Source organism: Aethina tumida, chromosome 2 (genome assembly GCF_024364675.1).
Source record: "Aethina tumida isolate Nest 87 chromosome 2, icAetTumi1.1, whole genome shotgun sequence".
In the NCBI taxonomy this organism is placed as follows: Eukaryota; Metazoa; Arthropoda; class Insecta; order Coleoptera; family Nitidulidae; genus Aethina; species Aethina tumida.
Window position 1 is genome coordinate 22,521,294 of NC_065436.1, and position 25,904 is coordinate 22,547,197.

The 25,904-nt window shown below is 28.3% G+C and overlaps 1 protein-coding gene across 6 annotated transcripts in view; it reads left to right on the forward strand.

Annotated features, from left to right (window-relative positions):
* Nucleotides 1-25,904, forward strand: part of LOC109594240 (ras-GEF domain-containing family member 1B-like) — a 122,303-nt gene that overhangs the window by 54,846 nt on the left and 41,553 nt on the right. For 2 of the 6 annotated variants that reach the window (XM_049963226.1, XM_049963228.1), the window contains exon 1: nucleotides 14,733-14,919. In XM_049963226.1, the coding sequence (XP_049819183.1) occupies nucleotides 14,772-14,919 (148 nt within the window). In that variant the 5' untranslated portion in view covers nucleotides 14,733-14,771. The other 4 variants (XM_049963230.1, XM_049963225.1, XM_049963227.1 and 1 more) reach the window with 4 other exon arrangements.

Consider the following 25,904-nt stretch of genomic DNA (forward strand, 5'->3'; position numbering starts at 1 on the left):
ATCATTTTCAGTTATCAGCATCGAACTATTCACTTGCTTTTTATTTAACAAATTTGTCAGTTACATTATAGGAAGTTATAGTGTTCATTATATAGGATTTCTAAGATACATGACGTAAGTACTACACTACACAATTATCTAGTCCATAATTAAGACGACAAATGCACATTCGTTTATGCTCTGATTCGGAGTGTTCAACAAAACCAAAAGATGTTACAAAGATATATATGGTTATTTTAGCATGTGAATTTGTCATAGGAAACTAGAAATTATTAAATTACGTCATTGTTATGGAGGATAACATGTTTTGTTTACCGTTGATCAATAAAATAATTAACGACATAAATGTACGAACTATGCGCTTTACGTCTTTAAATGTTTATCAAGTAATAAAAAAATTTAATATTACCACCGAGTACTACACTTTAAACTTAAAACGATTGTTAATATTTTGTTGGCATCCTTTGAAGATTGAAATTAAATTCCACGACTCCTCATTTAATAACCACAGTTCATCTAAATTTGTTAGTTTCGGGTATTTTAATCGAGACTTCATGTTGTTTCATAAATTTTCAATTACATTTATAATATGTATAAACATAAGCGAAAAATATATTTCGTTTACTGATTTCTTCACTTTGCCAATGTATAAAAGAAGTTCACTTTGGGACAATCCGCAGATAATGAAAATGTGTAATATTATTATTCACTGTTAATTTTTAATTTCAGATGAGCCCAATAGAGAACGTGATTCCCCCAATAGTCGAGGCCCCACTGCAAAATGGCCTGGAACTACGGAACAAACAAGACCGATCACGTGTCCTCTTCGGGATACAGTTGGAGGTAGGTTGAACGTACAGTTTATTCAATGGCGTGAACAAATTCTAATTAGTTGCCGCTTATCCGGCGATCTTGACTGCGCAAAATTGAAATGAAAATTATAAATTTTAATGTGTCCGTTCCACCAACGGATCACACCATCAACGGCACGTAGAAGAGAACAAGGAATCAACCAGAAAAATGTTTTCGATGTTAATCGTAGTAGACAACGATTAATTTGTAGTTCGTCGCCTTGCCTCCAAACATAGTGTGTGCAAAAATCATAAAAGTAACCTTGTTTTTATAAGTCAAAAATTAACAAAACGTGCAATTTATGGCTAGTTGACTGTTTCAATTATTATAAGTATTTCGCTGAACTTGAAATTAGCATCGAATCACGGATAAATTATGTATTTATACAATATATTACGCCCGCTTTCATTATAATTATAATTTTTTCTTCGATATTTAAATTCGATTTATTTTTAGTGTAGAAAAAACTCTATACAAGCCCACTATTCAATCTAGGTTAAGAATCAAATAAGCAGATACGAGTTTCCAAGTTATATTTTTATGTAACAGTTTACGTAAGCGATTCTGTTTATAAACAACTAATTATATTTATTAATCTATTCTAATTTTAGACGACACAATTTTTTGATACATTATTAAAAGACAATTTAAAGCACAAAATTATTTAAAGGTTAACTAATAACTGATAATTAAAAGCTTTTTTAATGTTTTCTCTTATACTGAATATAACCTAACCCTAGACTTGGATCATCACAACAATTGGTATCAAATTTTAATACAAAAAGCGTAAATTTTGTAAAATTTTAGGATATTAAAAATATTTTATAATTACAATTAGTGTGACAGATATTGAAAGTTTTAAGTCAATGAATATATAAAATATTTCATGAACCAAATAATCGATTAATATAATATTTATGACTAGGAAAAGATCAATGATAATTAAAAGGATTAATCTATTCCTTTTTTGTATTTCCACAAAATACGCCAAAGAGTAATTCAAAAATAGTAAGTTTTCTAAAAATATTAAATTTAAAAATATATAAAGTTCCAAATAAAACATATTCAATAAAAATATAAATCGAATAATATAAAGAAAGTGAAAGAAAATTACACTCTTCCATGTTCCCAAAAATATATTTATTTATGGCTATATTAAAAATTTATATAGTTGACAATGTATTACTTTTTAAATTATATAACTACTTTTAGTTTTTAAAGTTATTTTTTTAATGGGATTATATATCAAAAATAGTCACACAAAACACAATTGTTAAAAAAAAAATCATAAATGAAACAATAATAGAAAGATAGTTTTGAAACACAATTGTTGGCAATATAAATGAAAAATTAGTCAATTTTCTAGATATCATATTAGTTTGTCTATCGCCTGATTTTAAAAAAGAACTAAGGTATAGAAAATGGACCAAAGAAAACTATTTATTTTAATGCTATCTTTATTTGTTCATCCAAATTTATGTTTTAAACCCTTATCTGTTTTAATATCTTACGAATATTACTACTTAATTTTGAGAGATACGACGAAGAGTTTAATAAAAAACACTATAAATATTTTCCAATTAAATAATAAAATGTTTTAAATGCACCTTCAATTGGTAAATTTCAAAATAAAATTGAATTCCTGAATTCAGTGGTGAAAGCCCCCTAGCGGACTATCTTCGAGATATGTTCCACTTCTTTCACTACCATTATTAATATTGTTTCTTATACACTTATTTGCTAAGTCGATTTTTCCTATCAATTAGAATTTTATTGTACGTTTTTTTTTGAGAAATATGAAAATACTGTTCAAAGATGTGATATATAATTATTCGAAAGTTAAATAATTAAAGAAAATTAATTAAAAACTGCCTGTGATGTTCAAGGAAAAGTGTAAATCCATTCAATTCATTCTGAAGTGAATTTATTTGGGGTCGTTAGTGGCCTACTGTGATCGGAAAAGAGTCCTACAAAAAACTGTAATTTACTTTGATCAACTCCTCGAAACGGTCGAAAGAAGCGCCATTATTGACCCGAAGGAAAGTTAGTCCGAAGTTCGTTTGACACAACAAACAAATCAAATGTGCGTGCCATCGAGGGGAAAAAGCTGGAAAAGGCGTTCCACACCGCACACATCAATCTTGGAACAGTGGAAAACATTGTTGTTAAGGCTAATTATCCCCCTCACCTCGTCATATTAGTTTTTCATTCATGTTTCGTCCGAGTGTTATTTTGTCAATATTAAAATTGATTTTCCGCCGTGAAACCTAGGCATTTCTGCTTTATCGATTATTTTCCGGTTCGAGCCGGTTTTTCAGCGAATCAATGCACTGAAAATGTGTTTGTATCGGTTGCTACGTAACCATTTCGTGGTTTCAAACACTGGCGCGGAAGCGTTTTCTTTTGTTTTCTTTTTCCACCAATAATGCGGCATGGTAATTTCAGGAAAGTGTTATCGCCCCGACCAAGATCATTATCTACCACCTTCGCTGCGGCGGCTTTACCTTTTTTTCCTTCGCTAATGTACGGAGCACGTGTGCCGCTATTTCTCCGACCGGCTCACTTAATAACGGGCCGTCCGGATATTGGGGGTGGCGGCTCATTTGCATGCGGACCTGAAACGTAGAAGAATTAAATCTGACCACAAAACGCTTTCCACCCCTGATTTTTCCCGTGGATTTACATTTTTACCTTATTTTCTACGACATTTTTCATTGATTAATTGACGAATTAATCTACTTTAAACGGAAATTTAAATACAAGCAATATGTTCTTGAAAAAAATTGTTATTACGTATTAATATTATTAATTAGCAAAATCATAAATGGTTTCCCTGAAGATACAAGAATAAACAATAAAATTCCCATTGAAATTTCAATAGTCTTATATTTACACTTTATTTACCTTAATTGTTTTCTAAATGTTTACTAAATTTAATTTAAGTAACTGTTACAACATTAAATAAATAAATTTATTAAATACCAATAAATTCACCATTTAAATTTTAGTGTATATCTTTAAAACAATTAGCAAAATAAAAAAGATTTCCTTGAAATAACAATAATAAACAATAAAATTTCCAATAAAATTATCTGCATTCTTTTTTGTAATAAGATAATAAATACTACCAATAAATTCCTCATTAAAATTTTAATACATTTTATTTATACTTTATTTGCCGCAATATTTTTGATTGTTTAATTGTTGTATAGATTATCTGAGACAAAAAGTCAAATGTAATACCTTATAAAAATTTCATATTTATTTGTCCTTTAAAGATGATGATAACCAATAATTTTACCTTTGAAATTTTAATTAATTTATATTTACACTTTGCACTATTTGCTGCTACATTATATATTGATTAATACCGAATCAATTTATTTGAAACATAAATTCAAATAGGAACCGTTAATTCCCTATAATTTAATTTAAATAATTTTTACAATATCAAAAATTGATTAATTGCTGAATTATTTCGGTCAAAAATTTAAGTGGAAAGTTTAAATTTATTTAACTTACGGCTACAATATTTTCAAAAATGTTTAAATGTAAAATTGTCGTATATATTCTTCTCTATAATGACATCAATAACTATTAAATTTTCCAACAAAATTCTAGTTAAATAATATTGTCACTCCATTTGCTATTGCATACTTAATTGGTTAATTACTGAATTTATTTATTTATTATTTGTCTTAAGGAACTTAAATATCTGTTACAATAATGTCAATATTTATTGATGTTATCCTTAAAATAAATAAGGTTAACATTGCCAACAGAATTATAAATGTTTATTAGAAAATAAAATGTCATATATATATTCATATGTTCATATTCAACTTCATTTGCTATGATATTCGTAATTGATTAATTACAGAATTCAAACAAAAAAATTAATTCAATACATCAATATCAATATAATATAATATATCAATATTTTTATAACTATTCATAAAATAAATACACATTGCCTACAAAATAATAAATATATTTTATTAACAAAACGTATTGTAGAAATTTCGCATATATTTTATATATAACCAATAAATTTCCCCCATTGAAATTTTATGTTGAACCCATAAATCCGTCCCATTATATCGAAACAAACGTGAGGCCGCGTTCAATCCAGCTATGCACATTAATTTTGGCAAGGTTCGCGGTCTGGAAATAGAATAATCGAAACTAGCGATATCGCCCTGTGGTGCATTTATTATAAGGGAATTGGCGAAAATTTCCCGAAACGTTTTTTCAAACCGTTACTTTCGATGTGGTGGGCGATATGATTAATGATGCACGAATTTATTTAATAGCTCTATTAATTTCATTGATTTATTACATATGTAATGGTTCCATCTTTTAAAATATTCTTTATACAGGGTGAGCCGATATGATCTATCTAATTAATATCTCGAAAATGGATAGATAATCAAAAGGAAATTTGTAGAATTTATAAAGGATTTTCTGCAGTCAGGATCCTTCTCGTATCTAGAATCAAATACTGCTGTATCTACTCCTTAAGTAGAAAAAGAAATCCTAACATAGTTGAAGCATTATACAGCGACGAGTGTACAACAGAGGTCGAAATTAGCATCCTCTTGTTAGGAGAACCTTCTACAAGCAACTGCCTTATACATATCCTGCACAACGACTACAGGTTCTAAATTCTTTACTAATCATCATACAGAATTAGTTAGTAGTAACTTGTTTCTTCTTAAAATCTTTGTTTTCGTTCCAAAGTTCATTTGGATTCTGGATTTCCCAAAAATGACTTGTTAATTGGCCGTGCGGAGCACATTTGTCATTAAAAATGCGGATGAGTATCGTAAACAACAGATTATTAGTTCCACAAACTGAATAACAAGTGCGTCTTACCTAAACTTTCTGCAGAATACAATGGTATCGTATTAAACCATTTTAGATAAATAGAACTTCTGGCCTGTATTATGTTAAGAATCAAAAATGCCAAAAAATGAGAGTCAATCAGTGAAGTTTTTTTGAAAAAATTAGAAAATCCTTTGCCCAAAGATGCTTAAAAATAAAATAAAGAAATCAGATTGAATATCTTGTGTAATTTTATCTTCTATTTGTTAGAATTTTAAATTAAACATCCTAATAATTAATTTATTTTTAGATCCCTTATACTACAAGCAATTCTTTTGCACCAATTTTATAAGAAGCTTTTCTGTAAAATACTTCAGTATTTTCAGCTCTCGCAGCAGCAGAAAATTGACATGAATAAAATGATTAATTATAACTTAATTTTTTCTATTACTTAAAAAGAGAAAATTTATTCTTTTCTTTGAGGATTTTTAAAAGATGTTGTCCATGTGACATCCCAGATACCTAAAAAAATTACAGGATTAAATAACAAAATTTTTCAGGCAAGACAAATCAAGTCAATAAAAAAGATTATATAAAGAAATGGGCCATTTTTAAATTTCATTTCTTTCTCACTAATCATTTTCTTTCAATATATTTTCTAGGCAAATACCATGGGCAACCTTGTATTTTTATTTAGGTTTATAGTACTATCAACTCGTCAAAGCATAGAAATGGAATAGTGTTTAAATATTTTACATAACTGCACGTTTTATTGATGTGCATCCTCTTCAAACAGTAATTGTTTTCCTAATCTGCACAGTAAATTAAAATTCACGACATTTGCGTGTACGAAACAAATTGCAAAATTAATTCCGTAATTGTTGAAAGGATGTTTCTACCGATTCGCACAGATAGTGTGATAATGTTGATATTTGTGTAAAATAAAGGATACCTTTATTGCATAACGCTCGCCTATCTGATGATTTTCTGTTGCAATTACAAAAGTAATTTGCGTGCAAACGTAAAATCAGTTAAACTGTTTAATTAATAGTTGGCATCCATTTGAATTTTAATTCGACGTTCGGTACATTCTGGAAGTGTAAGTTTCCTCTATTTGTTGTTCAATGAGCACAACAAATTGACGCACTTAAGGATTTGCTTACATAAAAGTCTGTCTCCACTTATAAAGGAAGTAATAATTTACACCAATTTTATGAATTGCATTTTTTTACAATTTAGTTTTCATCACAGTGGTGAAAAAAAATGGAATATTATTTACTTATTTCAAATATTACTTAATGTTTTGTAAATCTGAACAACAAACAAAATCAATAGGATTTAGATCGAGGGACTGGGACGGCTATTCAAGCACAGTTTTTCATTAGAAACCACTCTTAATAATTTAAGTGTGTTTGGGATCGTTGTCTTGTTCAAATATCCAGCGAAATGACATCTCTTCCTCGGTAAATGAATTCGTGATTATTTCCCAGTATGTTCCTGTATTGAAAACGATCCACTTTTTCAAAATATTCCATACTTTTTACGTCACTGGATATTTAATGGATTATCTGAACAAAACATTTTATGGCACGCTTGATTAACAAATGTTCTAATACTCTAATCTGCAACAGAAACCATTTGAAACATTATATAACATTTAATATTATATATTTATATCATTTAACTATGTCGTATTAGTTCAAACGTAAATCTTACTTAAAATTACATGTAAACGTCAATTTACGATAATCGTTCTCATTACATTCTTCCACTTTTCATTAAATTACTTGATACCACTTTAATTATTGCACAAAATCTTGTTTTGCACATTAAATATAAAACTGTAATCAATGAAATTAGGTATAATAAACTGATAATTAGAGACTGTAGTTAACATATCGCAATGATTAAGAAGTCTACTTGATCCACTCAACTTGATTAGGTTCCATTTGTAACTTATAATTGAGCTCATGATAAACATCCTAAATGACTGATATAATTGTACATGTAAGTTCATTAACTGCTCTTTGCGGCTCTAACTTTTCATCATTAAATGGGTTTTTTCTAATTTTGTTATTCTATCAAAAAAAAGATAACATAATAATATTTCCATTACATCCTTTCTATTATTATATGGGAAAAAAATACCAGAACAAAATGAATAACAGTTAATTAATAAACCTTGAATTCGTTTAAAATATAAATAAAGTTAAATAATAATACAGCTTTTCACGGATAATTGTTATTGCTAATATCCTTAAAGGTACGCTGATATTATCTAAAGACCTTGTTGCAAGGATTATCAGTTGCACAGCCGTTAATATATTTACATAAATAAGTAATTGACACAATACTGTTTTTATCACCTGGTTTCATCTGTATTTTTATATTATACTTTACCTTATCATTTATAGGTAACCAGTTTACTTCTGGAAGCTGAACGCCGAAAGCTTAATGTGCTTCAAAAGGAGCTGCAAGTTGCACTGGAAGAAGGGGGCTCGATAAAAGCCAAGGAGCATCAAAAACAAGAACTCTTAATCGCTATAGCGTAAGTATTTCATTTAAAACTTTCATTTTCGTTCCCCCAATAACGAGACTGTTTCTAAGTGTAATGTGGGTTGCAGACGTATCCAGGCGCAGCACGATCACCTCGACAAAGAATATCGAGAACAAGCACTTGGAGCCCTCCTATCGGCCAATAGCAGAGGCTCAGGCAAGGTAGGTTTCTTGTTTTTGTAACTTCATTACAGTCAACTTCACTGATTGTTTTTGTGCATAATTTCATTTAAAAACAATTATTTTATTAACAACATTAATGAAAATTAAACAAATATGTGCATTCACCTTGACTTTATATATTATGTCATTAACTCTAACAATCTTTCCAGGTATTAGTTTAATTTAAAAAACAAAAAATAATTAATGTGATTTATTGCTTCTTAAATATAAAAATGACACTTATATACTTACCAGAAATATGTGTAATAAAATAAATTGTTACAGCAACAAATTTGCCATTTATAATAAAAGCCAGTATTCTATTTAAGACAATGTATCGTTTAATTTACCAGTCAATTCCCTTATGTCTAAGATATAAATCTCTCAAATTTCGATTCCGCCGTTCAGCAGGGAGAACATACATCGCTTTATTGGATGAAAAGTCTTCAGGGGGTTAACTTGCACGAACAGTAATGAAATTTACATCTTGAAATTTCGTCCTTGTGTAGATTGAAACTAATGCGTTTTCAAAGAATTGGCGCACTAGAGAGATACATCGAACAGAGGATGTACAAAAAAATTACCAGTTTGTGAAATTATCTCATAGTTATTTAGCAGTAAAAGTTTTTATAAAAATTTACATAAACATTTACTCATACATTGTTAATGTCACGTGCATGATAATTTTAGATTGTTTATATCACAATTGTTGTCGATATAATTTATTCATTAGTTTCCTCGTTGGCAAAATAAATTGTTTCAAATTTAAAATGAATTCGATCAAACTGTAACCAGCAAATTGAAAGAGAATTCTCAGACTGGAATACATTTCGGCCGAATCAATTTACTGCTCAAGGTGTTGTGTTCTAAAGGTAAAACGAAAACAAAACAGATAATGAATTTATTGCAGGACGCCAGACTCAGTTGTCTCCGTAGATTAACTTTTTAATCCTGTTTACATACACTATTTGCTAATGATGTTTATTTACATTTTATGTATATCCAGTATTGATAAAATATTTATTTTATAAATGTGTGTCAATGAAATACATTTTGTAAACTATCTTGAGTAAATTCAGAAAATTCGATGTGACAATCCTAGTAGAAATGCCATTGAATTAAACACTTGTTAAACGGAACGACCACTCGGAGAATATTTTAAATAATCTACATTTCAAATAAAAACCGTAATTGTTGCATTCGGTATTACATCAGTTAACTTTCGAAACCATTGTTGCCGTTGCATAAGGATTCGCATACACAATGACATATCGAAATAGTGGGACATTAAAACCAGACATGAAAATTTAATTATTGGCTTAGTCTCAATGAACTGCGGAAGGGTACGATGTTTTTGTGTTATGGGGGTGACAACAATGGCTTGGAAAATAAAGAGACGGTTGAAAGAGCCATCGTCTGCCATATGCGCAAATTTTTTTATAACGTCGGTAAGCGAACACTTTGGAATTTTAAATAATAACTGAAAAAATGAGATGAATGAAGACACATAGATAATAATTTTATGTTTGAGAGAAGAAAGAATTTGTTAAGAAAGAATAAATTTCAGGATGGAATACTCCATACAAAGACGTAACGCTAAAACGGCAAGAGTTGTGCGGCAAGCCCTTTGAGGCCATAAATAATTCTGCACGACCAGTCAAGATTTAGAACGTTGATAGAGCATATCCGAGGAAGAAACCTCCACGATTGTACCCCTTAACCCCGACGCGGTGTAAATGATCCCACCTCGGTTTTCTATCCTCGCTTATCGAACGAACAAGCGTCCCGACGCCATGCGCCGCCTCTCGTCGTTGCGTCGAACCCGCGAAGTAGGGAGTCAACCCCCAACATTACAACGTGTTCGCCAGAGTGGCGCTACTGCAATATGTGAAAATACTATTTACCAAAATACAGTGATACGTGGTGAAAAATAAACATGTTAGTGGGGCACACACCTGCACTGCACAATCCCTAACACGTTCTGCTCGAATTAACCCCCTAAGTGGATTAAACGTGAATGAGTTTGTGTGAAAATGTGTATTAAATTCGCGTAATAACTGACGATGCAGGACAACCGACCCGATAAACCTACAAAACCCGCACTCCCATCGAAACCTGTTATCGCTTCCAAGCCCAAATACGTTCCGCCAGTCAAGACTCAACGAAAACCCCAACGCGAAGACAATCCGTCTCCCTTAAATCCTCCAAGACGTCTAAATGTCAGCGAGCAAAAACCCCACTATGCTAAGGAATTACAATCAGCCAAGGAATCAGGTGCATATATACACAGTGACAAAAAAATCGACTACAGGGAATGTTTCTCCTCACAGAAGGAATATATGACGAACGTGAAATACGATGAGTATACTTCATCGTATGTTAGTGAAAAATGTGATAAATTTAATACAAACTTCGACGCGTACAAAAAAGTAGAAGAAATAATCCAAAAAACGCCAAACTCTCCAAGCACAGTATGCTGCAGCATTTTATCAAACGCAACAACCGACTGTTGCGGCATCATAAACATAAACAAGGGTGACGTCTCTAAAACCATGACGAAACTAGACTCGGTAGACTCCAACTCATCAGATTCCGGCGGCTTCAAGGACTTCATCCAACTAGACATCAATCGCAAACCTTCTCCCGACAAGGAACCATCGAAACCCGAATCTTATCAAACCCACCAACGTAAAATTTCCCAACCCGACTTCCTCGATAAAAAGCTAACCGAACTCAAACCTTACGGCCACCAAAGGAAATCATCGCAACCCGATTACATGTCCCCGGAAGTCCGCCAGTCCGTCGCACAAAACAAACAGAATTTCATCGCGAACGCACAAGCCTTGGCGCAATTCCTGCCGCAAACCGAACAGAAAATACTCCAGCACAAGCAACAACAAGCCTACGACAGAACGGACGACTGTTTCCGTCAACAGATCGCCATGTACAACGCACCCCAAAAGACTGAAGAACCGAAAACGAAACCGAAACCGATCACTGCTCACGGTCAATTCCAGCAATCAACGAAAAAATTGGAGGAACTCCTGTCGCAAAGACTGGAAAAGGAGAAGGTCCTGAGGAAAGGCCAGAACTGTTTGCTGGACGGTGAATCTAGTCAGGATGTTGAGCAGAAGATGCTCGTGCAGAAGCAGATTCAGCAGAAGTTGCAGGCGGATCTGCAGCAAACAGTCAAACAGATTCAGGAGAAACAAAGTATCGAACTCAGGTTACCACAAAACAGGAAATGGAATGAGGTTTGTAGATGTGTATTCGGGATGCTACAGTGCAGTTTTTCCCTTATTACTTGAAGATATGTTGATGTGTTGGAGTTTTAAATATTCCTCTAGTAGTATAAATATAACAATGCATATGTATAAAACGTGATTGTTTGTATGTCCTCGATACTTTTATTATGGTTATTCATTTCTCTCAGAAAATTCAGTCATAAAGTCGATTTTTTCTGTGTGAATAAAAACATTTAATTCAATTGTTTCATATTTGCTAAACCGTAAAAGATATGAATTATTTTTATTTTCAAGGTTACACTGTTGGACAATTTAAGTGGCTGATGTTAAAATCTAGAAATGACAATAGTATGAAATCAAATAAATTGATATGCTACATATAATAATACAAATTACAAATTTAAATTATACGAAATTATTGTTATAAAACCGTTCCCAATTAAACCTTACAAAACAAAGCATGTTAACCTGAAAAGAATTCTTTTATCTTAACATAATTCATCATTAATATATTATTTAAGTAAAATATTTAGTATAATATTATTATATCATTATCGCCTTACTGAGCAAATTATTGATAAATTTAATACGTGTCCCATCAGATAATTCATTTTCTGTGTACAAATTTGCAACGTAAAATGCGTTAAATAATACGTATCTGTATTTATCATTTATTAATTTTATAATATTGTAGATAAATGAATATGGAAATTTACGTTCAGTGCAAATATCTACCTGTTAATTATGCTGGAAATTTAATATTTGAAAATGATAAATAAATATTAGTGGCGATTATTCAATTTTTGAATAAATTTGTATGTTTATTGGTGAATTTCATATTGCAGAGCAATCGAAGTCAACCTGCCATTGGTCTGAAGCACACTCCAAAAGCAAGGGTGAGTTTTTGTTTTAAAATACCATTTTCATTAGCAGCTAATTGGACAGACTTGTTGCATAAATTATGAATGTGTAAATTTATTATTTATAATTTAATATTTCCGACAGAATTTATATTTAAACGTATTTAAATTTTATGTTTTATGGATTGGAAGATTTATTAAAAATTGCAAAATAGATTATTATTTTTTGGCAAATCATTTATTAGATGAAGGTTTAAAATTTAACCATACAATCATTAAATATAATCCTAAATATTGTTCTATTATATTTTTAAACTTTATTTTCAGCAATGTATTAATCAATTGTGCTTAGTCTAATTGTAATTATAAGCTGTAAAATGTGACGTTAAATTTAATTAAGTTATTTAATGAATAAATTATGAATTACTGAAATTTGACTATATAATATTTAAATTCAATTATAAAAAAATTATATTATAATGTAATTTAAACCTAACTTTCAGAAAATATCAATTTTCTACAAGTTTGAAATTAATACACTGAGGTGAAATTATTTATAAAACAAGCTGGGAAGTGAAAAAAATAAAATAACTATAAAATGATTAAATTTTAGAGCAAAACATTTATATGGTTTATACTAAAATTTCAACAATGTAACAACGACTTTGTCTAATTTTAATAACAAGTTGAGTTTAATTGAGTTATTAATTGTATAAATTATGAAATTTAACTATATAATATTTAAATTTAGCTTTAGAGTATTTGTATTGTTCTGCTATATATTCAAACATAACTTTCAGAAATTAACAATTATCAACATATTTTTTATTTATGCTTGTTGTATTTGTGTCGACGACGTTGATTCCGTGATGTTACATAAGAATATTTCATTAATCCATTTATAATAAAATGTTGTTACATCATTCAGATTGATTTTGTCTTATTAATTAATAAAAACTTTATATTTGTTTGTTTCAAATTAATAAATTAGAGTCAATTTATTTATAATAACATGTTGAGAAGTGAAATGTTAAGTTTTCAATAAACTGTTGAAATTTAACGGTAAAGGATTTATATTGTTATAATTATGAATTATCGAAATTTGACTACATAATATTTAATTTCAACTTTTAAAGATTTATACTGTTCTATTATATTTCAAACGTAACTTTCAAAAAATGGCAATTATCTGCATGTTTATTATTTATGCTTACTGTATTTGTATTGAGGACGTTTCTTTACATAAGAATTTCATTAATCTAACAATAATAAAATATCTTTTAGATTGAATTTGAACTGTTGTAATTTATTTATAAAATATTTATATTGTTCTAATATATATTTAAACTTAATCGTCAGCGGTGCAATAATGAATTGGGTTTAGTCTAACTAATAACAAGCTGTAAACTGAGATGTTTAAATCAGTTATTAATTGGATAAATTATGAATTATTTAAATTTAACTATAAATGATTTAATTTTTCTAATATGTATTTAAACTTAACTATTAACTATGTCTCCAAAATATAATAAATTTAAATTATGTAGCTACGATAGATAAATTATTAAGATAATAATAAACTTAATATTTATATAATTATGTTTAAAATTAATAGAATACACAGACTAATAACTTGAGATATAATGTGTTAAATTTGCAATTAGTCTACATTATAGATTAGAAACAATCAATGATGTCAACAAAATAAACAGTCTCACTTATCTCACCCAACACACTAACGTCTTTTGCACCTCTAATTAAAAAACCCGGGGTTCGTTTTAATATTTAAAATCCGACAAGCAAACGGCCGATCGGACGGGCACGGAGTTCGAACGTCGGTCCCGTCGTGGCGGAATGGCGGAGTGCGCTAAGCGCTTGGTAAAAATGACTCATTACTTCAGTTCGTTGCCGACCGTCGTAACGTAGGGTCGCACCGCTCGGGTCGATAGACACTCGTGTTTTGTAAACAACGTTCGCGTTCATTCAATTAACACGTTTTCCGCGCCTTCGATCCGATTCAATTCCGGCGATTTTCACGTGCCGGTGCACGGGAGAACGTCCGTTTCGTGTGCGATTGATTCGCCATCGGTCCGTTTGTGCATTTAAGCCCGCTGACAATGTTCGAAGCGTTTCGGTTTGGTTGATTTTGTTTGATTTTTTCTCTTTGATCATTTTGTACTGGTGTTGTGCGACCGAAGCGGAGGAGTTCTTCAAAACAGGTATTGCATGAAATCTCGTTTTGTCCAGATGAGAGTGTTATAGCGTTACGAACATGAAGCCAGTCACGACGATGAGGTTAAGTGCAGAGTGGAGAGAAAGTTATTTTTTACTTTTTTGTCATATTGTACGGTGCGAGCGGGAATCTCACCTTGATCCTCGAAGCCAGTTTTACAGTAAGGCAAATAGGGCCCTAACTACCTGTAGGTATAATACCTGTTTTGTACAGCGAGTTAGGTTAGGATTTGTTTTAAGCCACCACCGACTCGCCGTTGTATATTATGCACGCTCACACGGTGTCTGTTTATAATAGATTTGAGTAAATAAATAAACATTGATGGACTGCCGTGTTTTATCATTTTTGTTGTCTAAATACGTTGGGAGACGGCTCGTTTATTATTGTTGACTATTTACTGTTGCTGTTGTTTTTATTGACACGCTTAAAAATAACACTTTGGAATTATTTTAGAAGTATTTTTTATTATAAAATTAACATCAAAGTCAAGGTCTTCTTGCGAAACTTGCTGTGATGGCTCTGAGAAAACTACTTGACATCCAGATATTTATAAATCCAGTTTGATATACAAAATTTTAAATAATAAAATATAAACTTTTTACTAAAATATTAATATCTATCTATAAATAAATCATTGAAAAATGATAAACAAATATATAAAAAAATGAATCATTTTAAAAGATTAGTCAGTCAATTTGTTTATTTGATTTTTATACATATAAGAAATTAGATCACTATTTACTCTAAAAAAAATATTAATCAACAAATTATCATGTTGAGGTATAATAAGTGTTCTAGATTACATAAGTACAATATAAAACTTACTAAATCTACTGCTTTTGAAGGTTTTAACATTTTAATACATATTTGATTTTTTACTATTCTGATAATGACATAGTTAAATAATAAATATTCGAATACTCGTTTAAATGAAGAATTTAATATTTGAATACCTTTGATTATTCAGTATTCTAATGTTAAAAAATATTATTGAATTATCAAATTTGCTTCTTTTAGAGATGTGAAAATCCATTTGAATACATATTTAAATTTCGTAAAAGTTTTTTGAAAATATTATTGGAATATGCCTGATATTAATAAGTTGCTAAATATGCTTCCTTTGCAAGTGTGGAAATCCATTTGAATACGTATTCAAATATCTTAAAAGTTATTCGAAAATTTGAATATTAGAATACATATTTGATTATTCAAATATTCTAATGTTCGAATATATTATTGAGTACCAAATCTGCTTCTTTTTGAATTGTGGAAATCCATTCGAATACATATTCGAATTCAAATATTGTGATGTTGGATATATTATTGAGTTATCAAATGTGCTTCTTTTGGAGGTGTGACAATCCATTTGAATATATATTCGAATTTCATAAAGGTTATTTGAAAATTTGTATATTTGATTACTCAATTAATATGATGTTGTATATATTATTAAGTTTTTGAATTGTGGAAATCCATTCGAATACATATTCGAATTTCATAAAAATTATTTGAAAATTTGAATAATCAAATATGTATTCGAACATTTAAATATTTTGATGTTGGAATATATTATTTTATCAAATCTTCTTCTTTTGGAGGCGTGAAAATCCATTTAAATATATATTCGAATTTCATAAAAGTTATTTGAGAATTTGAATATTCGAATAAATATTTGATTATTCAAATAATATGATGATGAAACGTATTATTGAGTTATCAAATCTCCATTTTTTGGATGTATGGAAATCAATTTGAATACATATTCAAATTGTATAAAAGTTATTTGAAAATTTGAATATTCGAATACATATTTGACTACTCAAATATTTTGATGTTGGGATATATTATTGAGTTACCAAGTCTGCTTCTTTTTGAATTGTAGAAATCCATTCGAATACATATTCGAATTTCAAAAAAGTTATTTGAAAATTTGAATATTCGAATACATATTTGACTATTCAAATATTGTGATGTTGGATATATTATTGAGTTATCAAATCTGCTTCTTTTGGAGGTGTGACAATCCATTTGAATATATATTCGAATTTCATAAAAGTTATTTGAAAATTTGTATATTTGATTACTCAATTAATATGATGTTGTATATATTATTAAGTTTTTGATTTGTGGAAATCCATTCGAATACATATTCGAATTTCATAGAAGTTATTTGAAAATTTGAATAATCAAATATGTACTCAAACATTAAAATATTGTGATGTTGGAATATATTATTGAGTTATCAAATTTGCTTCTTTCGGAGGTGTGAAAATCCATTTGATTATATATTCGGATTTTATAAAAGTTATTTGAGAATTTGAATATTCGAATAAATATTTGATTATTCAAATAATATGATGTTGAAACGTATTATTGGGTTATCAAATCTCCATCTTTTGGGTGTATGGAAATCAATTTGAATGCATATTCAAATTGTATAAAAGTTATTTAAAAATTTGAATAATCGAATACATATTTGATTATTCAAATAATCTGATGTTGAATATATTATTGAGCTATCAAATCTTCTTCCTCTGGAGGCGTGGAATTCCATTTGAATACATATTCAAATTTTATAAAAGTTATTTGAAAATTTGGATATACGAATACTTATTTGATTATTCAAATAATCTGCTGTTGTATGTATTATTGAGTTAACAATTCTGTTTCTTTTGGAGGTGTGGAAAGCCATTTGAATACATATTCAAATTTCATAAAAGTTATTTGAAAATTTGAATATTCGAATACATATTTGACTATTCAAATATTTTGATGGGATATATTATTGAGTTACCAAGTTTGCTTCTTTTTGAATTGTAGAAATCCATTCGAATACATATTCAAATTTCAAAAAAGTTATTTGAAAATTTGAATATTCAAATACATATTTGACTATTCAAACATTGTGATGTTGGATATATTATTGAGTTATCTAATCTGCTTCTTTTGGAGGTGTGGAAAGCCATTTGAATACATATTCAAATTTCATAAAAGTTATTTGAAAATTTGAATATTCGAATACATATTTGACTACTCAAATATTTTGATGTTGGGATATATTATTGAGTTACCAAGTTTGCTTCTTTTTGAATTGTAGAAATCCATTCGAATACATATTCGAATTTCAAAAAAGTTATTTGAAAATTTGAATGTTCAAATACATATTTGACTATTCAAATATTGTGATGTTGGATATATTATTGAGTTATCAAATCTGCTTCTTTTGGAGGTGTGACAATCCATTTGAATATATATTCGAATTTCATAAAAGTTATTTGAAAATTTGTATATTTGATTACTCAATTAATATGATGTTGTATATATTATTAAGTTTTTGATTTGTGGAAATCCATTCGAATACATATTCGAATTTCATAGAAGTTATTTGAAAATTTGAATAATCAAATAGGTACTCAAACATTCAAATATTGTGATGTTGGAATATATTATTGAGTTATTAAATCTGCTTCTTTCGGAGGTGTGAAAATCCATTTGATTATATATTCGGATTTCATAAAAGTTATTTGAGAATTTGAATATCCGAATAAATATTTGATTATTCAAATAATATGATGTTGAAACGTATTATTGGGTTATCAAATCTCCATCTTTTGGATGTATGGAAATCAATTTGAATGCATATTCAAATTGTATAAAAGTTATTTAAAAATTTGAATAATCGAATATATATTTGATTATTCAAATAATCTGATGTTGAATATATTATTGAGCTATCAAATCTTCTTCCTCTGGAGGCGTGGAATTCCATTTGAATACATATTCAAATTTTATAAAAGTTATTTGAAAATTTGGATATACGAATACTTATTTGATTATTCAAATAATCTGCTGTTGTATGTATTATTGAGTTAACAATTCTGCTTCTTTTGGAGGTGTGGAAAGCCATTTGAATACATATTCAAATTTCATAAAAGTTATTTGAAAATTTGAATATTCGAATACATATTTGACTATTCAAATATTTTGATGTTGGGATATATTATTGAGTTACCAAGTCTGCTTCTTTTTGAATTGTAGAAATCCATTCGAATACATATTCGAATTTCAAAAAAGTTATTTGAAAATTTGAATATTCGAATACATATTTGACTATTCAAATATTCTGATGTTGGAATATATTGCTGAGATACCAAATCTGCTTCTTTTTGAATTGTGGAAATTCATTCGAATACATATTCGAATTTCATAGAAGTTATTTGAAAATTTGAATAATCAAATATGTACTCACACATTCAAATATTTTGATGTTGGGATATACTATTGAGTTACCAAGTCTGCTTCTTTTTGAATTGTAGAAATCCATTCGAATACATATTCGAATTTCAAAAAAGTTATTTGAAAATTTGAATATTCGAATACATATTTGACTATTCAAATATTCTGATGTTGGAATATATTGCTGAGATACCAAATCTGCTTCTTTTTGAATTGTGGAATTTCATTCGAATACATATTCTAATTTCATAGAAGTTATTTGAAAATTTGAATATTCGAATAAATATTTGATTATTCAAATAATATGATGTTAAAACGTATTATTGGATTATCAAATCTGCGTCTTTTGGATGTATGGAAATCAATTTGAATACATATTTAAATTGTATAAGTTATTTAGTTATTTAAAAATTTGAATAATCGAATACATATTTAATGACTCAAATAATCTGATGTTGCATATATTATTGAGTTACCAACTCTTCCTTTGGAGGTGTGGAAATCCATTTGAATACATATTCAAATTTTATAAAAGTTATTTGAAAATTTGGATATTCAAATACATATTTGATTATTCAAATATTTTGATGTTGGAGTTTATTATTGAGTTACCAAATCTGCTTCTTTTTGAATTGTAGAAATCCATTCGAATACATATTCGAATTTCATAAAAGTTATTTGAAAGTTTGAATAATCAAATATGTATTCGAACATTCAAATATTGTTGGGATATATTATTGAGTTATCAAATCTGCATCTTTTTGAATTGTGAAAATCCATTCGAATACGTATTCGAATTTTATAAAAATTATTTGAAAATTTAAATAATCGAATTCATATTTTATTGGAACATATTATTGTATTACCAAATCTGCTTTCTTTGGGGGTGTAGAAATTTATTTAAATAGATATTCGAGTTTCACAAAAGTTTTTTGAAAATTCTGAAATGGAATATATTGTTGTTTAATTCAAGAATATTCTGATATTTGTATATATATTTGAATTTAAAGATAAAAATATTTGAATATTAATTCATTTAAATAAATATTCAGATACTTTTATTTTAAAAAATCATATCTTTAGATTCTACTATCCTTCAAATGAACATGATGAATATATGTTACAAAATACGAAAATATTTGAATGTTTTAATCATTTTAATGAGTATTCGAATACCTTTATTTTAGATATACTACTCAAATATACTTAACATCTCTTGAAAATTTGTCAATTTAACAATATATTAATAACAATTAAATGTTAATTTTGAAAACAACGGGAAGGAAGAATATCAATTTGCCCACAATTCCTTCAATTACAATTACTACGAATGTAATTGCGTTGAAGGACAAATATTTCATTCCAGTAATTTTTTTTATTGCAACAAAACTCCATAAACTTGAAACCGTGGATCACATTTCTGCAACCTCAGTCAATAATCCTGAGCAACAAACGTGAAAGTTCGTAAACACGAGATACAGTTTAAGCAATGATAAAATTAATAATTAACATGTTCTGCAAAGCATGTTATTGGATATTATGCAACTTAATACGAGTACGTAGTCGAGTAGTTCAATAATTATTACAAATTCGCCACCATAAATTTCCATAGTGACAATGTTCATAATCCGAGCGTGCACTGTTAGAACTTCGTTGTCATAAATTATTATTACTTTCGAGTTTTAATACCAATTAAGTCTTTCCGAAGCTGAAGCGTCGTGTGGCGGACTGCCATGTTTACTTATGATTAAGGTTCGTCTATTTATAAACATAAATGAAATTGTCGCTGTCCGGTTTATAATAATTATCGCGGTTCTTCAAGCAAAAATGATTAACCGATTGCATCTTGATATTTTATAGCATTGTACTAATCATCTCCGTCATTTTACGGGGACAGATGTTCGTAATTGTACACTGGTGACCGCACTACCGTAAACCCGGAGCAAATGTTTAGGAAGCATTGCGTAATTTCAGGTAAATTGTTTTTTGGTCGGTCAGCCAGATGAAAATCGTTTTGGCACACTTTTATAAAAATAGAAGGAACAGCTGTGCCTTGGTATTTTGCACCTTTTCTCTCCTCAATCAAATCTTCGATTCAGTGAAATGTTTAAATGGCAATAACTTTTTTGTTGTCCAAGGGACTGGTTACAACGGATATTTTTAATTTAGTCATTGTGCACATAATAAAGCAATCAAAATATTGTTTATCATCGCTCAAACAACTGTTTTAGGTCGGTATTGTGTAGAAAGTTAGTGCCTAATGGAAGTATCAAAAGCAAGATTCGTTATTTCAACGTCATTGTACCATTCATAATTTAAACTGTTTAATAATATAATGGATTAAATTGGAGGACGAAAATTTCTAGTAACCTTAATTAAATTAAATCTGACATTAAAAATAATTATTAGGGTGGTAAAAATCTGTATTTAAATTATAAAATGACATAATTGTACTATTCTTAATTTTATTCAAGGATCTGTTTAATGCGTATGGCTCGACTGATGACAAATAAACTTATAGTAGTGGTCATTATTATAGCAACTTTTTAAAATGTTAAATATTTTAGCTATAACTGTTAAAATATTATTTATTTATTGTCGTTTTATGAATTGAACTGGACAAAAGTATAGCAACTTTGATTATTAAATCTGTGTTATTTAATTTACCATTAACAAACACTATGTATAATATTCTTTTTGTTTTATAATTTTCACCCATGCCTGTGACATAAACTCAACCATTTTCTGACTATACAAGTCTATATTCCTTCAAGCTTCTTGAATGCTGTGATGAGTTCATTTAAATTCGTAAAATTTTTATGTCGAATTTGGCTGCAAACTATCATTTTTAATAAATTAAATGTTGACTCGTCACTATGAACCACTCTGTTCTGTGGTCATTTTCTAACCATTTTCTCACAGGTTGGCTTTAATTTCGCTTGACGATAAGATTTAACCGTAAACTTTTAGCCTTTTTATAATTTTTCGATCAATTTCACTTCGAACAATGATTAAATAATTATAATAAATAAAAGAAAAGTAGTAAATAATCAATCAAAATTCACAGAGAAGTAGATTAAAAAGTTGTCACTTTGTCCATTGAAAAATAAAAGTACACAATTTTATAAAGAATTCAACAATAACAGAAAAAATCAACAAACATTATAAGTACTAACTTCCAAACCAAGTAGCTCAGCTCATATTTTAATAAGTTGCTATAATTATGGTCACAACAATAAATAAAATTTAGCACATTGTATGTCCTCCGTGGGTATCGATGACTGTTTGACACTTCCTCTGTATGATTTCTATGAGGTTATTCAATTCATCTGGGGGTATATTCACCCATGTCGGAGAAATTACAGTTTGAAGTTCTAGAAGAGTACTAGGGCGGGGTTGATGGTTTAAAAGCAGCCGTTTTAACACATCCTATGAATATTCGATAGCATTTAGACTGACCCAGAGGTCAACATACACTGCAAAATTTTGTAAATAGAAGATGGCTAAGTCAGTTTTTGGATGAAGATAAATCAAATATTTTCTTTAACAACTTATTAATGAATTAATAATGTTAATTAATTATGCAATGTATCATTCGGAAAATTGAGTCCTTGACATTGAATGACCCATTCATAACGATTTTTATTCCTGCACCTTACAATTTTATTGTGTGTTTAACCATTCCAATGAATTCATATAATTAAAAGCAGTTTACTTTGTACACATAAAACACAATGAACCCATGACTTAATTGCACAGATTCAAGTGGTATAACAATTAGCGTTCGAGTATCATTGTGTCAGCTATCTCGAAACAATCGTAGACCATTAGCAACGAAAAGGAAATGAATATTTTAACGTGAAATATTTCCGTCATCTTCAACGGCCGCGCCGCATAAATTATTTGTGAATACAGGTTAGCAGTGCTGAATTTATTTCATCGAACAATTAATTAGTTTAGCAGAACGTTGTTGTTGGTCAATATGTTGCTGAAACGAAATTGATTATCCGACACCATTTTTCATTCGCAATTGCGATAAATTGTCCGTTGATTTTAATAAATGGCCTGCAGATCATTGATTTTGTGCAACGATTCCGATCGCGGAGCGGCGATTTCTACGGTTGGTTAACAGAATTTCAATTGGCATTGTTGTATGCCGAAGCGGTGCGCCAAACCGATAAATATTTACAACTTTTCAACGGTTTTTAGAAATGTAGGTTACCTTGTGGGCTCGAATTGCGTATCTAAACCCATTAAATCCTACAGCGAGAAAGCCAAAGTAATCCGATACGTAGGCCCATCCCGATGGTTCAATAAAACGTTTTTATTATTTATAAACAAATTTTTACGTCGGCCGTACCGTGGCGAGCACGTGGTTGCAGTTCGGAAAAAAACGTCAAGTGGTATGGTGTAAAAATAAATTCGGGTAGCAAGCTATTTTCTGACATCATGGGAGTCACTGGAGGTTAATTCGGAACAACAGACGATCTGTCTCAAGGCCTAGTTTACGTTTAAGGAGCGCCAAAACGTGCCTCACTCCACACCTAGCTGATATTTCCCATGGAACGACGTTTTCTCTTGCGATTGTCATGCATAGCGCACCGTCGAACTTCGCGTACTCGAATGAGAATGTGAGTCACACAAGATCTTCGTGCCGCAGATCACCTTCACGATTTTTCGTTTATTAAATTGTGAGGCCTCCAAATATTTTACAGGTTATGGATCCCTTATAGAAAATAAATTTCCATATTTAAACATATATTACATACCATAATTTTATTTATTTTTCAGAAAATGTAGTTAAAAAAAATTAAATAACTCTTAAATTATCTAAATAATAATTTATAGTCCATTAATAAAAAAAAAACAAAACCCAATTTATTATAACAAATAATGAATATTTTTTTGTCTTCCCACTGAATATCATACAAATTTAATAAGTTCATATTTATATATTACATAATAACAATAAATTTAACCAGATCTAATGAAATTTTTAATTTTAAAAATATGTATCAGTGTAGTTTAAGATTCGAGAATATTCACCAAATATTTACATGTATGTAATTAATTTATATTTTTAGATTTATTTGTATAATAATAAACATATTTTAATTAATTTGTGTTTTTTACAAATTGCTATTTCTGGAGGTATTTTGGACGTATTTAGGAGAACACAAACATTCTTCAATTAATCTTAATTAAAAGTTTAAATATTAATTATAAAAAAATAAAATAGATTATTTAATTAAATTATTATTTTATGTTTAATATTTACATGACATAAAACAGAAGATTTATAATAAAACATTTTTGTTCTTTATATTGAAAATAACAAGGTATTATATTTTATTAAAACAAACGTGTTCAATTCAACTGATTCAATTTATTTGACAATTTTGTATTTTCGTAGATAATTTAGACGAACTTTGGAGAACAAAAAAATTCTATCAATTAAATTAATTAGTTAAATTAAATTATTATATCATATTTAATATTTTATTTGACGATATAATATAAAATAAAAAGTATTTAAAAACATTGATGTTTATAATAAATAAACACAAAATTATCACTTACTAATTATCGAAGCATCACTGTAATTATCAAGATTAAAATGAAATAATTATTTTATATTTAATAATAGAAATAAACAAGTATTCAATACCATTTTTTAATTTACATATTTTTGTTATTTGATATTTTATAGTAAGGAAGACAAACAATTTTTATTAGTTAATTGACATATTATCTGATACAAATTTAATCAAATAATATTTGTTATCAAAAAATTAAAATTAATTAGTTAAATTAAAGTAATGTCTATGTAATATTTAATTTAAGATAAAAATCAGATTTATAATAAATAAACAGACAATTATATATAATTTATATATTTTTTATAAACATGTTTCAATTGATTTAATTATGTTTGTTTTGTTAAACTACTAATTCTACTATTAATTAATTTATTCTTTCAATTACATTTACATAACTGGAATAGAAAATAAAAGTGTTTTAAAAATCGTGATTTAATTTCAATTATTAATTTATATATTAAATTTTTTTTTTCAAACTTCTATTTCAGTAGATATTGTAAAGGAATTGTAAGGAAGACAAAAAATTTTTATTAGTTACAAATTTAATTATTAAATTATTAAATTATCATTCCCTATTTAATTTTTCAATTGATTCAATTTTGTTTATTTTGTTAAACTACTATTTCTGTAGATATTTTAGACGAATTTTAAAGTTCACAAATATATTAATTAATTTAATCGGGACATCACTACAATTATCGATTAAATGCAATAGTTTTAAAAATCCTGATGTTTATAAGAAATAAACAAATAAATATAATATTTTAATTTATGTATTGTGGTTAAAATACAAAAAAATTTAGTTAATTGTTAATTATCACTTGAGAATTATCGGGGGAGTCTGTAATTAGCAAGATAAAAATTTTATTAAACAACAATCTTTATAAAATAATTTAAATAAATTATTATTCTATATTTATTATTTTACATGACACGATTCCCTCTAAAAAGTAAGATTATAAAAATTCATTAATATCACTTGTTGATTTATCTATTTATGTATGAATAAACATGTTTAAATTGATGTGGTATGTTAACTGTTATGACTGTAGACATTAAAGGCAAATTTTGTTGTACGCTAAAATTCTTAATTAATTAATAATTGATAATTATCAAATCTTAACTATAATTATCAAGATAAAAAATATTAAATAATCAATTTTATAAATTTTTATTTAATTTAGATAATAAATAAAAATATCAATTTTAAATTATTTTGTAAATGCATTTTTGTAATAATAATAATAAATAACTGTTTTGGGAACTGCTAGTTCTATAGGTATTTCGAATTTTGGATAGACAGAAAAATTATTAAGTAATAAATATCACTATAATT